Source organism: Typopeltis vanoorti, chromosome 5 (assembly GCF_054136105.1).
Source record: "Typopeltis vanoorti isolate ZY-2024b chromosome 5, IOZ_Tvanoo_1.0, whole genome shotgun sequence".
NCBI classification, from domain to species: domain Eukaryota; kingdom Metazoa; phylum Arthropoda; class Arachnida; order Uropygi; family Thelyphonidae; genus Typopeltis; species Typopeltis vanoorti.
Genome location: NC_143553.1, coordinates 125,968,421 through 125,980,447, shown reverse-complemented (window position 1 = coordinate 125,980,447; position 12,027 = coordinate 125,968,421). Strand labels below are relative to the sequence as shown.

Here is a 12,027-nt window from a genome sequence, read left to right as displayed (position 1 = left end):
ATAAGATACACATATATGAAATTAAGGGGATAAAAATCCCTTATTATTTTACAGCCAGTATGCTGTAAATAAAATCCCCTATTATTTTACTGGCTGTGAAATAATAAGGGATTTTTTTATCCCCTTAATTCAATTAACTTCGCCAGAAAAAATAGCTGTTTGGCTTTTCATCTTAGTTATACACATATATGATTAAAAAAAAAGAAAAAAAAGTCTACATTCAAGCAAATACAAATATGAAATTTATGACAAGCATCAGACAGAAGATTAGTCATATTTTAACATTTAGGTTTTTGATCCAGTTGATCGCCTCTGGGGATAGGTCAAAGATGTCCTTAAAGTCACTGGATATGTTGTCAATTCCCCTCCTGTTTGTGGACTATAAAACCAATGAATTGTACTACAGAAAGAGACAAGGTTTGATTTGCCCCTGTATCAGGAAACAGATAATAGGTGGTTTGCACCATTTATTCACAAACCTCCCATCCCCTAACAGGTACCTCTCCTGTGCCAAGAACTTAGGCAAGTAGAACCCACTTAAAACTCTAGTGTAGATTCTATTTTCATCCCGCATCTGGGATTTTTTTCGCACTTTCCAGATATGATATTTCATCACATTTACATGAAAAATTGTGAATTTCTGGGTTTTTCTGACAGGTGGGAGGAATTGTAAGTATACAACTTGCGCAAATGTCAGCATTGGGATTCATAATACGTTACTCAATCTTCACCAGATATGCTGAGTGAGGGGACAAAAGTAAAAGAAGTGTCGCACCATTTCAATGCTCTGGCAAACATCACAGAAAGGGTCGCACAGTCTTGGTCTGTATCGGGACTTTACCCATTTCACCGAGAGAAGCCCATAGGCTATCTGCCATGCTAGATCTCGGTGAAAAGGTTGTCCCCAACTATTTTTGATGTTGTTAAATAGTATTTCTGTATTTGTCCCCAAATGCAGAGTATCATATCTGGAAAGCTGAAAAAATTCCCAGTAAAAAGCTTGCAATCTTATTTTAAGAATATCTACCCCATCTGTTTTAAACTTTTTTATGTACTTGCATAATGGATAGTATCACACAGGCACACCCTCTGTGCAGGGACCAGCATGACAGTGGTCCCGAAATAGGGAAGGAAATGCCTTAGAAAGTATTTAATTAAAGTGCCGGATACATGGTTTGAACTTAAGGCCTTCTGTATGGTTTTAAATGCATTAGAATAGGCATTTTAGTTTAGGTAGCAAAAATCCCCCTTGGTTACTTTTAAGTTTAAATATTCATTTCTAATTTCATGTTTCCTGTTATTCCAAAAGAAGTCTATTGATGGTTTATAGAGCTGATTTTCTTGTCTTTCCGTTATGTCAGTTACATTGATGGTATACATTAGCATTGGGGTAATTATTGTTTTCACTACTATTGCTCTGCCATAGAATGAAAAATAATTGGCCTTAAAAGGCTTTAATTTTTCGCTACAGGCTTCCTTTAGTTTTCTGACAGGTAGTACTGGAGTCACAAGAAATGGAACGCACAGTACTGTGAGAGGATGGATTTGCGGGGTTAAACCATACGGAAGACACGTTTTCTGGAAATTTCCAAAAATTTTAATTTTGTTTTTTCTGCATTAATGCATAGACCACTGATCATGCTGAATTTTTGCAAAATGCTGAAATAGATGTAGATGGACTCAGAGTCTTTGAGTGTAGCCACTACATCATCGGCATATGCCACAATTTTGCTCTGTCTGGAGACTAGGGGTAACAGTATTACTCTGACTGCGGGGGAGTTATCTATTTTCCTGATGAGGGGTTCTAGCGCTAAAGAAAAAAAGGAGAGGACTTAGCGGACAGCCCTGCCTGCTTTTTGCATAAGAATGGGTTCTGAAAGGAACCTGTTTATGGTTATTTGAGTGGAGGCCTCTGAGTAAATGTTTTTAATTACTCTCTGTAGCCCAGTTCCCACCCCAATTTTTTGAAGGATGTGATATAAGTAGGTGTGCCTGACACTGTCGAAAGCTTTTTCTAGATCCGCTGAGAGAAGTTCCAAAGGATAATCCTTGTTTTTGGTAAGACGGATGAGATCCCTTAGGAAAAAGAGATTTAGTTCGACCTTTATTGAGGTCTCGTCAGTGGGAGCCAGACCCAGGGTGGTGACACTAAGCTGGAAATAATGGAGAAGTCATATTTACCTATATGGATTGCAAAAAGGTGTTTCATCTTATTATTTTCCTTATTACCTTATTATTCACCCTATTCACCATTATTATTAGTTTTTTCCCACTTGGTTAGACTATAATAAATTTAGTTTAATCCTTTATCCAAGTGTAAGCAAACAAAGTTATACAAAATATGACTTCTCCATTACTTTCACCTTAGTATCACTACCTATGGGTCTGGCTCCCACTGATGAGACCTCAATAAAGGTCGAAACCGGTCTGGGTAGTGGCCCTTCCCTTAATGCATAACATTATACATGTTTGCAAGATGTACTTTGCATTATGGGAGATACTAAGACAAGTGATGAGAGCTTAGTCCACCTTTACCACAAATTGCCTCAGTCCTGAAGATACTTCAGGCACAAACTTTGTTTGCTTACATTTGGATAAAGGATTAAACTAAATTTATTATAGTCTAACCAAGTGGGGAAAAAACTTCCAACTGCAACTTAACATATTATGGTCAAATTGGGAGATCTGTTAACCTCCATCCAGATGAACACAAAAAATACATTCACCACTACTACTACTACAGTCAGTCAGGTCTAGCTGACTATGCTTTGGATACCTTGCACAGGATCAGATGAAATAAAATTATGCTTCATCACAGCAAATACAAACTTGGAAGATTCTTTGTAGACTCTGCAGCAGATTTAAAAAACCAGCCTGAATTTAATAAATATGGTTATGTTAAACTTTCTAAGATTTGGGAAACTTTAATTCTTAGGCCTCCCGCTGAACAGCTAAAGATAGGCAACAGCACCCATAGAAGGTGCCGCTCCATAAGACTAAGTTTTAGATAGTCTAATTTCTTCTACTTATTGTTTTATGTTTGTTTTTGTGTATGTTATTACAATTTTACAAGGCATCCTTTTACAAGGAATATCAATATGCATAAGTGACTTCCCTATGGTGGAAGGAGTCATACAGGGTATACTCTGGACCATTACGATGAGACTCTGGTTGATTTAATAGAAATTTGAAGTTCATTCAAAAACAGAACATTGGCTGTGAGTGATTGAAGATGAACATAATTTAAGTTACTGTTGATACTACAGATTTTGTAAAGTGAATATGAAATATTTTTTGTGTGTGTGACTTTTGAGGATGTTTCATTTAAATCGTGACCTAAAGCACACATTTAAGCCCATACTGAATGTCATCAAAGACAAGAATGGAGCAGTACTAATAGAAGAACCGGAAATCAAAAACAGATGGAAAGAGTACTGTGGAGAACACAATCTAAGAACTAAGATGAATCCTTGATAAACTTAATGAGATCAGTAAGAACAGAGGACTTCAACTCAATATTAGCAAGACAAAGATTATGGATCTTAAAGGAAATATAGACAGGGAAGCTCCTGAGAAACATGCATATTTGGAGAAAGAATTGAGGAAGTCAGCAAGTTTAAATACCTGGGATCCATTATTAATGTGAAGAATTGCTGTTCAGAAGACATCAGAAGAAGACTAGGAATAGACAACTCTCTGACTTAGACAAGTCAGAGAGTTTGTCTAAAATCTGGAAGGACAGACCTATCTCCACAAGAACAGAGTTGAGAATTCTGGATAAAGCTGTTTTTCCAACAGTGACTTATGGATGTGAAACCTGGAACCTAAAGAAGTCTAATAAGAAAAGGATAGTTGCTTTTGAGATGTAGTATTACAGAAGGCTGTTGAGGATATCATATACTGAAAGGCGGTCATCAAATGGGTGATAGAAAAGATCGGCAGAACTTTAAAGCTTAAAGACACTGACAGAAGAAAGCTTAAATACTTTGGAAACATTGAAAGGATGGAAGGAGGACTTCTCAAAACAGTAATAGAAGGTAAAGTTCCTGGAAAGAGAGGAAGGGTAGACCTTAAATGAGATGGATAGATGGTGGATCTGGAGTGACTGATCTTCAGAGAGTTGATGCCACCAGAAAAGCCTACAAGACCACCTGGCAAGAACTGGTATGAAACATCAAGGAAAGGAGTGACCATGCAGCATAAGATGATGTCCAATGAGCATTGTACGGACTTTTGACTTTATACTTATTTAGGCTTAGTTTCATGTTTAATGTTACAAAAGATGAAGAGAAAAAGAGAAGGGGAATATGCAATGGGAGAAAATAGACTTTTGAACATGTCACCCATACAGAGAACATCCAGTCTCCAAACCTATCTGGTCAAATATCATCTATTCTAGCTACTTTTCCACATCACAGGTATCTGATGGAATTTTTTCCACCTTAAGCATTGATACGTACTCTTGGCTGCATTCCTCTTGAATATTTCCTGCCATTATTTGCTTTATTTAACAATCAAAATAATTACTAGCAAACATCAATAATATCCTCATCTTCAGTTTTTATGCCACCTTATCATATCTAATTCCTTATAAGATTTTTTTCCTTCCTTTCTAAGTTTTTTTTTTTTTTTTTTAAAGCTTAGAAAGCTTCTATATTTTTATTCAGTCTTCCCATGACTTCTGTTTAGCTACTTTTATATATAGCTTAGCTTATTAGCTTTCTTACATTTTTCCTCTGTATTTCCTTAGGGAATCTGCTAGCTCACTTACTTGCTAGGAACTTTCAATATGCTTTCTTCTTTTCCAGGACTGCCTCTTTAACTTATTGCATCTGCAATGAAATTCTGATTTTTCTATCCTTGCAAAAAACTTCTGAATCAATATTTTCTTCAGACTCTACTAGAGTTTCCAAAGTTTTTTGTTTTCAAATTCATTCATGTTTTCTTGAATAAAATTTGTATATATGTGTCTACCGTTCACCTCTGAAAGATGTCTGATTTTGACTCTTTTTAAAACTTTCTTTTCTTACAATATTCAATTTTATCCCACTCAAAACTAAATGATGATCACTTCAATTTCAAATCCTACTGTATACTCATATTCATAACCAGTATGAAGTTATCATCACTATCTGCAGTAACATAGTCAATAAGACTTTTCTTATTTCTTGTATCTTCTGTCTATGTCAATTTTTGTGTACAACTTTATGTTGGAACAAGGTCATAGCAACAACTAGTCCATGTTCTGCTGCATAAGTACATTTTTACTAAGAATTTAATTGTTAAACTGAGAAAAACATTTTTCATGTGTTTCTCAGTTACCGGTTTATTGCTTCCAGTTAGGTATCGATGACAGGGTGAATGTATTTTTTAATTCATGTCTCACAGGCTGATAAACACATTAATTTAGTTTCAACACTGGTAGTTACACAGGGTAAAAATTAGTCATAGCATTATAAAAAACTTATAAATTGACTATGTCTGGAAACATGACTTTGATATACAGACAAATTAGCCAGAAAACATACATTTGACAGACAAAAATACTATCATATGGATAGTAGATAAGTATTACAGACAGTGAGTTATGTGGTGCAGAGCACTCTCCAGCAGCAGGTCCTTTGACTGCATGGAGATGTTAGCTAATAATAACATCAGGCAAATATCTCAGTAGTCAGGTATTAGCCTGGATCAACACCTGACTAGTGAGATATTTGCCTGACTGATGAACCAACACAAAAATTTCAAGCCCTAGTAAAAATTCAACTGAACAGATTTATTTCCGTCTGGATAAAATCAGCCAAAACAACTAATTAATACAGTATATACACAGTACTGTTCAAACCAGCCAACCACAGAGAAGGGTCTAAAATCTTGAAAATAGTATTATGTAATTTATAGAAAAGCGCTAATTTTAAAAATAACTTTCTGACATTCTATATAATAAATTTAGTTTAATCCTTTATCCAAGTGTGAGCAAACAAAGTTTGCGCCTGAAAGTATCTTCAGGACTGGGTTAAGGTGGTACACACCTTAACCCAGTCCTGAAGATACTTTCAGGCGCAAACTTTGTTTGCTCACACTTGGATAAAGGATTAAACTAAATTTATTATACTCTAACCAAGTGGAAAATAAACTTTCAATTTCTGACATTCTATGTTTAAAAAATAGTCCTACCTCTTTTTTGGCATCTGGTTTGATACATTCCCCACTATCATCAAACATTGTATCCCAAGAATCTTCTTCTGAAGAGTGTAAATGCGATATTTTCTCATAATTTAAGGAAGTATTTTCATCTGCATCATGTAACAGACTTTCCTTCAGTGCAACAAATAGTTCATTTTGAGTTTCTGAACATTTTTCATCAGCTAGTAATTCGCCTGAAAAAACATGCTCCTCTGTTTGTCCTGTTAATTCAAGCTCCATAGTGTCCATCATGCCATTTTCTCCATCTGACAAATGTCTAACCTTTTCTTCTACTTTTTGATTGGTAATGACTGTATCATCTTCTGTACACAGACTAGGACACTTCTTTTCCCAAAGTGAATCATCCAGATCAGATTGTATTTCGCTATCACTCCTGTCACTAACTGGTTTTAATATAACTAAATCAGAATCTATGCTGTTCCCTTCAGACTTAACACTTATAACTTTTAAATTCTTAGTATATTCAGGAATTTCAACTGAATTAAATTCAGTATCTTTTTCTAAATGATTATCATTTAACAAATTCACATTTTTTACTTGAATAGAATCATCATAAGATTCTAACTGATCTCTCCAAGAACTCAAATTAATATCCTCCGCAACTTGTTCTATCATATCATTTTCACTTGTTATAGATGAACAATCTTTCAGCAGTGAAGAGCATTTAGAGTTCTCTAAATCATCACTATCATGTTCTTTTATGGAAATGACATTAAATGATGATTTATAACTATCTATATCTGTGCAATATTCACTATGGTGTTCCCTAGAGTTACTTTTATTTACAAGTATACTATCTGATTTACAATTTTCAGACCTGTGATAATGTGTACTGCTAAATACATCAGAGCAGGTCACAGTTTCTGAAAATCTTTCCGAAACAATATTCGTGTCACATAACACATGATCAACCAAATTATCATTGCAATTACTTTTACTATTTACACTTTCGTGAAGTATTTTTCTCTTACTGTTATCACATATTTGAGATAAATCTTGGGTAACTTTATGAACAATATGATTATCACACTGTAATTCATGAGGCGAACTATGAACTTCCTCACCACTAAATAGAGAAGTGCTGCCTGTGGTATGTTCCACAGAACTCAATTTATTTGCAATATTTTTGAACCTGTCACTTTCCAATAGGGAACCTGATAATGCATAGTTGTTATCACTAAGTTCAGTTTCTGAACTCTGAGAGTCATTGCAATATATTTCATAAGTTTCATGAACAGAGGATATAATTCTGGAAAATCCATTTATTTGAGCGTCCATGCATGGCTCATTAAAGGCACTTTCAGGTTCTAATTTTGGAAAACTAGTATGCAGATCTCCACTTTGTGACACACACTTTACTGTGGTTTTTGATTTCGATGTCCTGCTTTCCTGAATCTCCCTGTTTCTCTTTGACTCGGATTTACATTTTTCTTTGCCTGATGATGTTGGTGAAACTTCTTGTTGTCTTTTAGCTCGGGGAACATAAAGCTGCATGTCAGGTCTTCTTGGTCTAGATCTGAAACAGGAAATAGATATAAAAAGTGACAAAACGCTAAAAATAAAATTTAATTTAAAAGTAATTTTATTGTATATTTGACTGACAATTTCTTAAAAATAGCATGCTTCAATTTACTTCAATGTTCCTTGAATTAGCAATACTTCATCATTGCATTAATTTACATACTCATCAGAATCAGCAATGATCTTTTATAAAGTACAATAAATCCTTGCAAATGTGGAACCTGACATCCAATTTTACCCAACTGTGATGTAAACTAGATACCATGCTAACCAGCTGAACTTAGTCCACACTTTGATCACTCTCATACATTTCAGTATTAATTCCATTTTTTTTTTTTTATTTTTATATATCTCTAATCTATTACTGTATATGGTTACTAAAGAGAAGGCACAATGTTTCAGTGGAATTAAAAATTCTAGAATGGCTACAGAAAGGTAACAACTGTCAGCTATCGTTCAAGGAAAAGAGCAATTTTCTTAGTTTCCCACTTCTATGATTATTCATGCATAACTATAAAATATTTCCACAAACACAATTTCTAGCAAAAATGTTTTTTTTTATTTTTTCTCTACAACATGTCTGTTTGATTTCTTATTAAATTTAGGCTTATTTCTTTCTAAATGAGGCACAGCAATATTAATTCATTATAAAAACAAACAATTCATCTTCCTGTTTTAAAATTCTCGATGTTTTCTGTGGAAATAATATGAAGTTCATTCTTATATTTCAAAATATTAATTTTAAACTTTGAAATCCCTTTTACTAGTCTGAACTATGGAAATACAGACAGTAAGCACAACAAATTTGTGCTTACTGTCCCAGCGATTCTCACAGATGCATAGTTGAAATATTAATATGTTTATACAAAAGTGCATCTTTATTTAATAAGCCAGTACCAGTGATCAGTTTCCAGCATACCTAAATACTGGTATTCTTGTCAGTAAAACATTGGTATTTTGGCTTTCTGACTTCATTTAATTCTCTCAAATTAATTTCACTGAGGATGAATTCAATACTATATTAATGGCAATTTCAGTTTTTTCCAGTGATGCTTAACAATTAAGTGATATGTTACCAAGACACCAACTGCTAAATACAAGTATGAGTACACAGTTTAAGATGCAATCACTGGTTAAATAAAAATCTTTTCTGTCCAAACAGTTGAACACTATTAAAACTCATTCCTCCATAAATTCATCAGAGGATAAAGAAAGCTTCTACTGAAAGAATTATTTATTTATTTATTTATTTATGGATTATCAAGAAGAAAGTAATGAGGCTGAAGTTACTAACTTCACCTCTGAATCTCAAGTATGCATGTTCAAACAAAAGATAAACCAGAAATATATTCGATGAAGCAAAAATGAAAGTTCGCTATCAATAAAAAAGATTGCAATTCCTACAACAAACAAACTATAGTTTGTAAATATCTCAAAATTATCAAACAAGAGATTAGATTTAAAGAGGAAGAAATTACAGGGAAATAACTGACATAGCAATATCTTCTCAAAGCTCTTCCAAGTGTTGTTTCAGAATGAGCTTTCTCTGCCACAAGTAATATTTCACAAAAATTTGCTCACAGCTCAGCAAAGAGATTATCAATGCACTTTGTTTTGTAAGATCACACTTTTTAAACAAAAGTATGAAATAACTTAACTTTTGTAATGTTTTTCTACCGTGCATTTTTTTAAAATAATTAAATATGATTATAATCAGTAAACAAGTTAAATTCTATCAGAATGAAAATTTACATTTCTTTTAATATGTTGCAATGTTATATATAAATTTACACATTTATATATTTTCCAGTATATCTATTTTATTTCAGTATATGCATACAAATATTTCATTTCATATCCTTTTTTTAAAATTTTCCTTTCAACTTTTGTATGTAAAATACTGGTATTATGTGGAAAAATACTGAAATAATTCATTTTGTTATGCTGAACAATCCTTGTTCAGTACATTATGTTGTTATTTAAGATATTAATCATATTCACCAAGTACAGTCAGGCAACACAGTATGTTTATATATATATATATATATATATATATATATATTGATCCCATACACAAGTGGTCAAGAGACCAATGTGCACATCTATACTGTATGTGTGGGATGCAAATGTGGACTGAGAGGTTTATTAATGTTTTTTTTTTTTTTTTGAAGCGCTTCAAGTTGTAATTGTTTGGGGTGATGGACAGCTGCTGCTCTTGTATTAATAGGTGCAACTGAAAGTGAAGAAATTATAGTTGCTAATTCACTGGAGCAGTGACCATGGAAGTACCTGTAGAATAGACACAGTGCTGAAACACACTGAATCTGTGAGAATGAAGTGCATTTGTAAGAGAGGGATCATCAACGAGCCTAAATGTTTGCCTTTGGACAGCATCAAGGATTTTAAAGGAGGTTTTAGGTGCATTACCCCAAACATGTGAGCAGTATTCTAGAAATGGGCAGATTTGGGATTTATACATGGTTAGGAGTTGGTTGGGCAAAAATATCCTTTTGAATGAAAGAGAATACCTGATTTTTTGGATGCTGAGGAAGATATTTATGCGATGTGTTTATGCCAGGAGAGACTGGTGGTAAACATTAGTCCAAGCAGAGAAATCTGATGGGATGTCAGAATTCTGTATGGTTTGTTGAATGAGTAGGATAAGTAGAGAGTACTATTGTCAGCAAAGCTGTGGATAGGATTAGTGGTGATTGTATTGAGTAAGTCATTTATGAACAAGAGAAAGAGAATAGAACCATGAGACACTCTGACATTGATGACGAAGCTTGAATTGAGGGAGCCATATATCATGACTCACAGAGAATGACCTCCAGAGAGAGAGCTAGCTACCCAACTACAGAGAGTGGCAGGAAGACCAAAGAATAGAAATTTGTTGAGCAGGTCATGATGCAACATACTGTCAAGGGCTTTGGAAATGTAAAGAGTGACAGCACAAGTTTCTCTGAACCTTTCCATGGCAACATGTCCAGTGGTGTGTGATGTGAGCTATGTCAGCTGTGGATATTGAATAGCGGAATCCATACTGGTGGTCACTGATTAACTGGCAGGCTGTAAGTATTGGAGGAGTTGGCTTTTGATGACTTTTGCCATTATTTTGGAAAGGACTGAGGTGATGGCAATTGATCAGTAGTTTGATGGTTGACTTCTATCATCCTTTTTTTGGAATAGAATGGATATGAGATTGCTTCCATGCATTAGGATAAGTACTAGATATGCAATAGTAGATTATTGTAGAAACGATGCAGAACGCATGTTAATTTTGGAGCACAATGTTTGAGAACAATAGGAGAGATGCCATCAGGACCAGAAGACTTTTTAGTATCCAAATTTTTTATTAGTTTCCTGATTTCATTTTGTTGAAAAACTAAAGGAGGCATATAGCTTGGATTTTGGTAGAGTAGGAGGTGATTTCCCTTGGTCATCAGTGCAGGAGTTTGAGGAAAAGAGTGATGCCAGGAGGTCAGCTTTTGAGAGAAGAGCAGAAGTGCAGCAGAGCAGAAGTTGCATCCAATGGCCTTAGCAAAGGACCAGAAGACCCAGCTTCCATTTGGATAGTAGGCAAGTTTTTTGTTGATGGCCTTTATGAAATCAGATTTGGATCTGCTGATGACTGATTTGCATATGCTGCATGCATATGTTGCATATGTAGGTATTGTATGCATGGCCAATCTGTCATCAAATTTCTCTATCAATGCTGGAATACCTCAGAGTTCTGTAATCTCACCCATGCTTTTCCTCCTTTACATCAATGACCTCTCTCCCTTTCTTCAAATCCCACACACAGTTTTGCTGATGATGGTACTTTCCATTCAAGAAACCCTGTAGTAATCACTTGAGTACCCTGTAGTACTCAAATGATAAAAGCCTCAATATTTTCTATAACCAATGACTTAAATACTGATCTCCCCCATCATCCTCAAACAGGATGATGAAGACAACTTAGTAAACTTCAATACCATATAAAATCAGGCCTTCCTAATTACCTGCAACAAAGATCCTACTTCATTCCCACTTACCTTTGATAATGTTCCACTTTCCTTTCAAGATCAGCTTTTTCTTCTTGGGCTGACTATAAGATAAGATTTATCCTGGCATAAACATATTATATACACAGCCTCCTCAGCCTCTTGGTGCTCTTTTTTCCATTCAAAACATTACTTATCTTCTGCTCGACTCATAACACTTTGGTGTTATGAGTCGAGCAGTTGAAGTCTAAGATTCAACCCATCTTGGAATATCATTCCCACATTCGGGGTGGTGCACCCAAAACCTCCCTAA

General features: G+C 34.6%; 1 protein-coding gene across 1 annotated transcript in view; it reads right to left on the bottom strand.

The window, feature by feature from the left end:
* Positions 1 to 12,027, bottom strand: part of LOC150106796 (uncharacterized) — a 191,949-nt gene that overhangs the window by 82,189 nt on the left and 97,733 nt on the right. Inside the window, exon 4 of the mRNA XM_090393318.1 lies at positions 6,178 to 7,723. Coding sequence (XP_090249444.1) covers positions 6,178 to 7,723 — 1,546 coding nt within the window. The remainder of the gene's footprint in view (positions 1 to 6,177; positions 7,724 to 12,027) is intronic.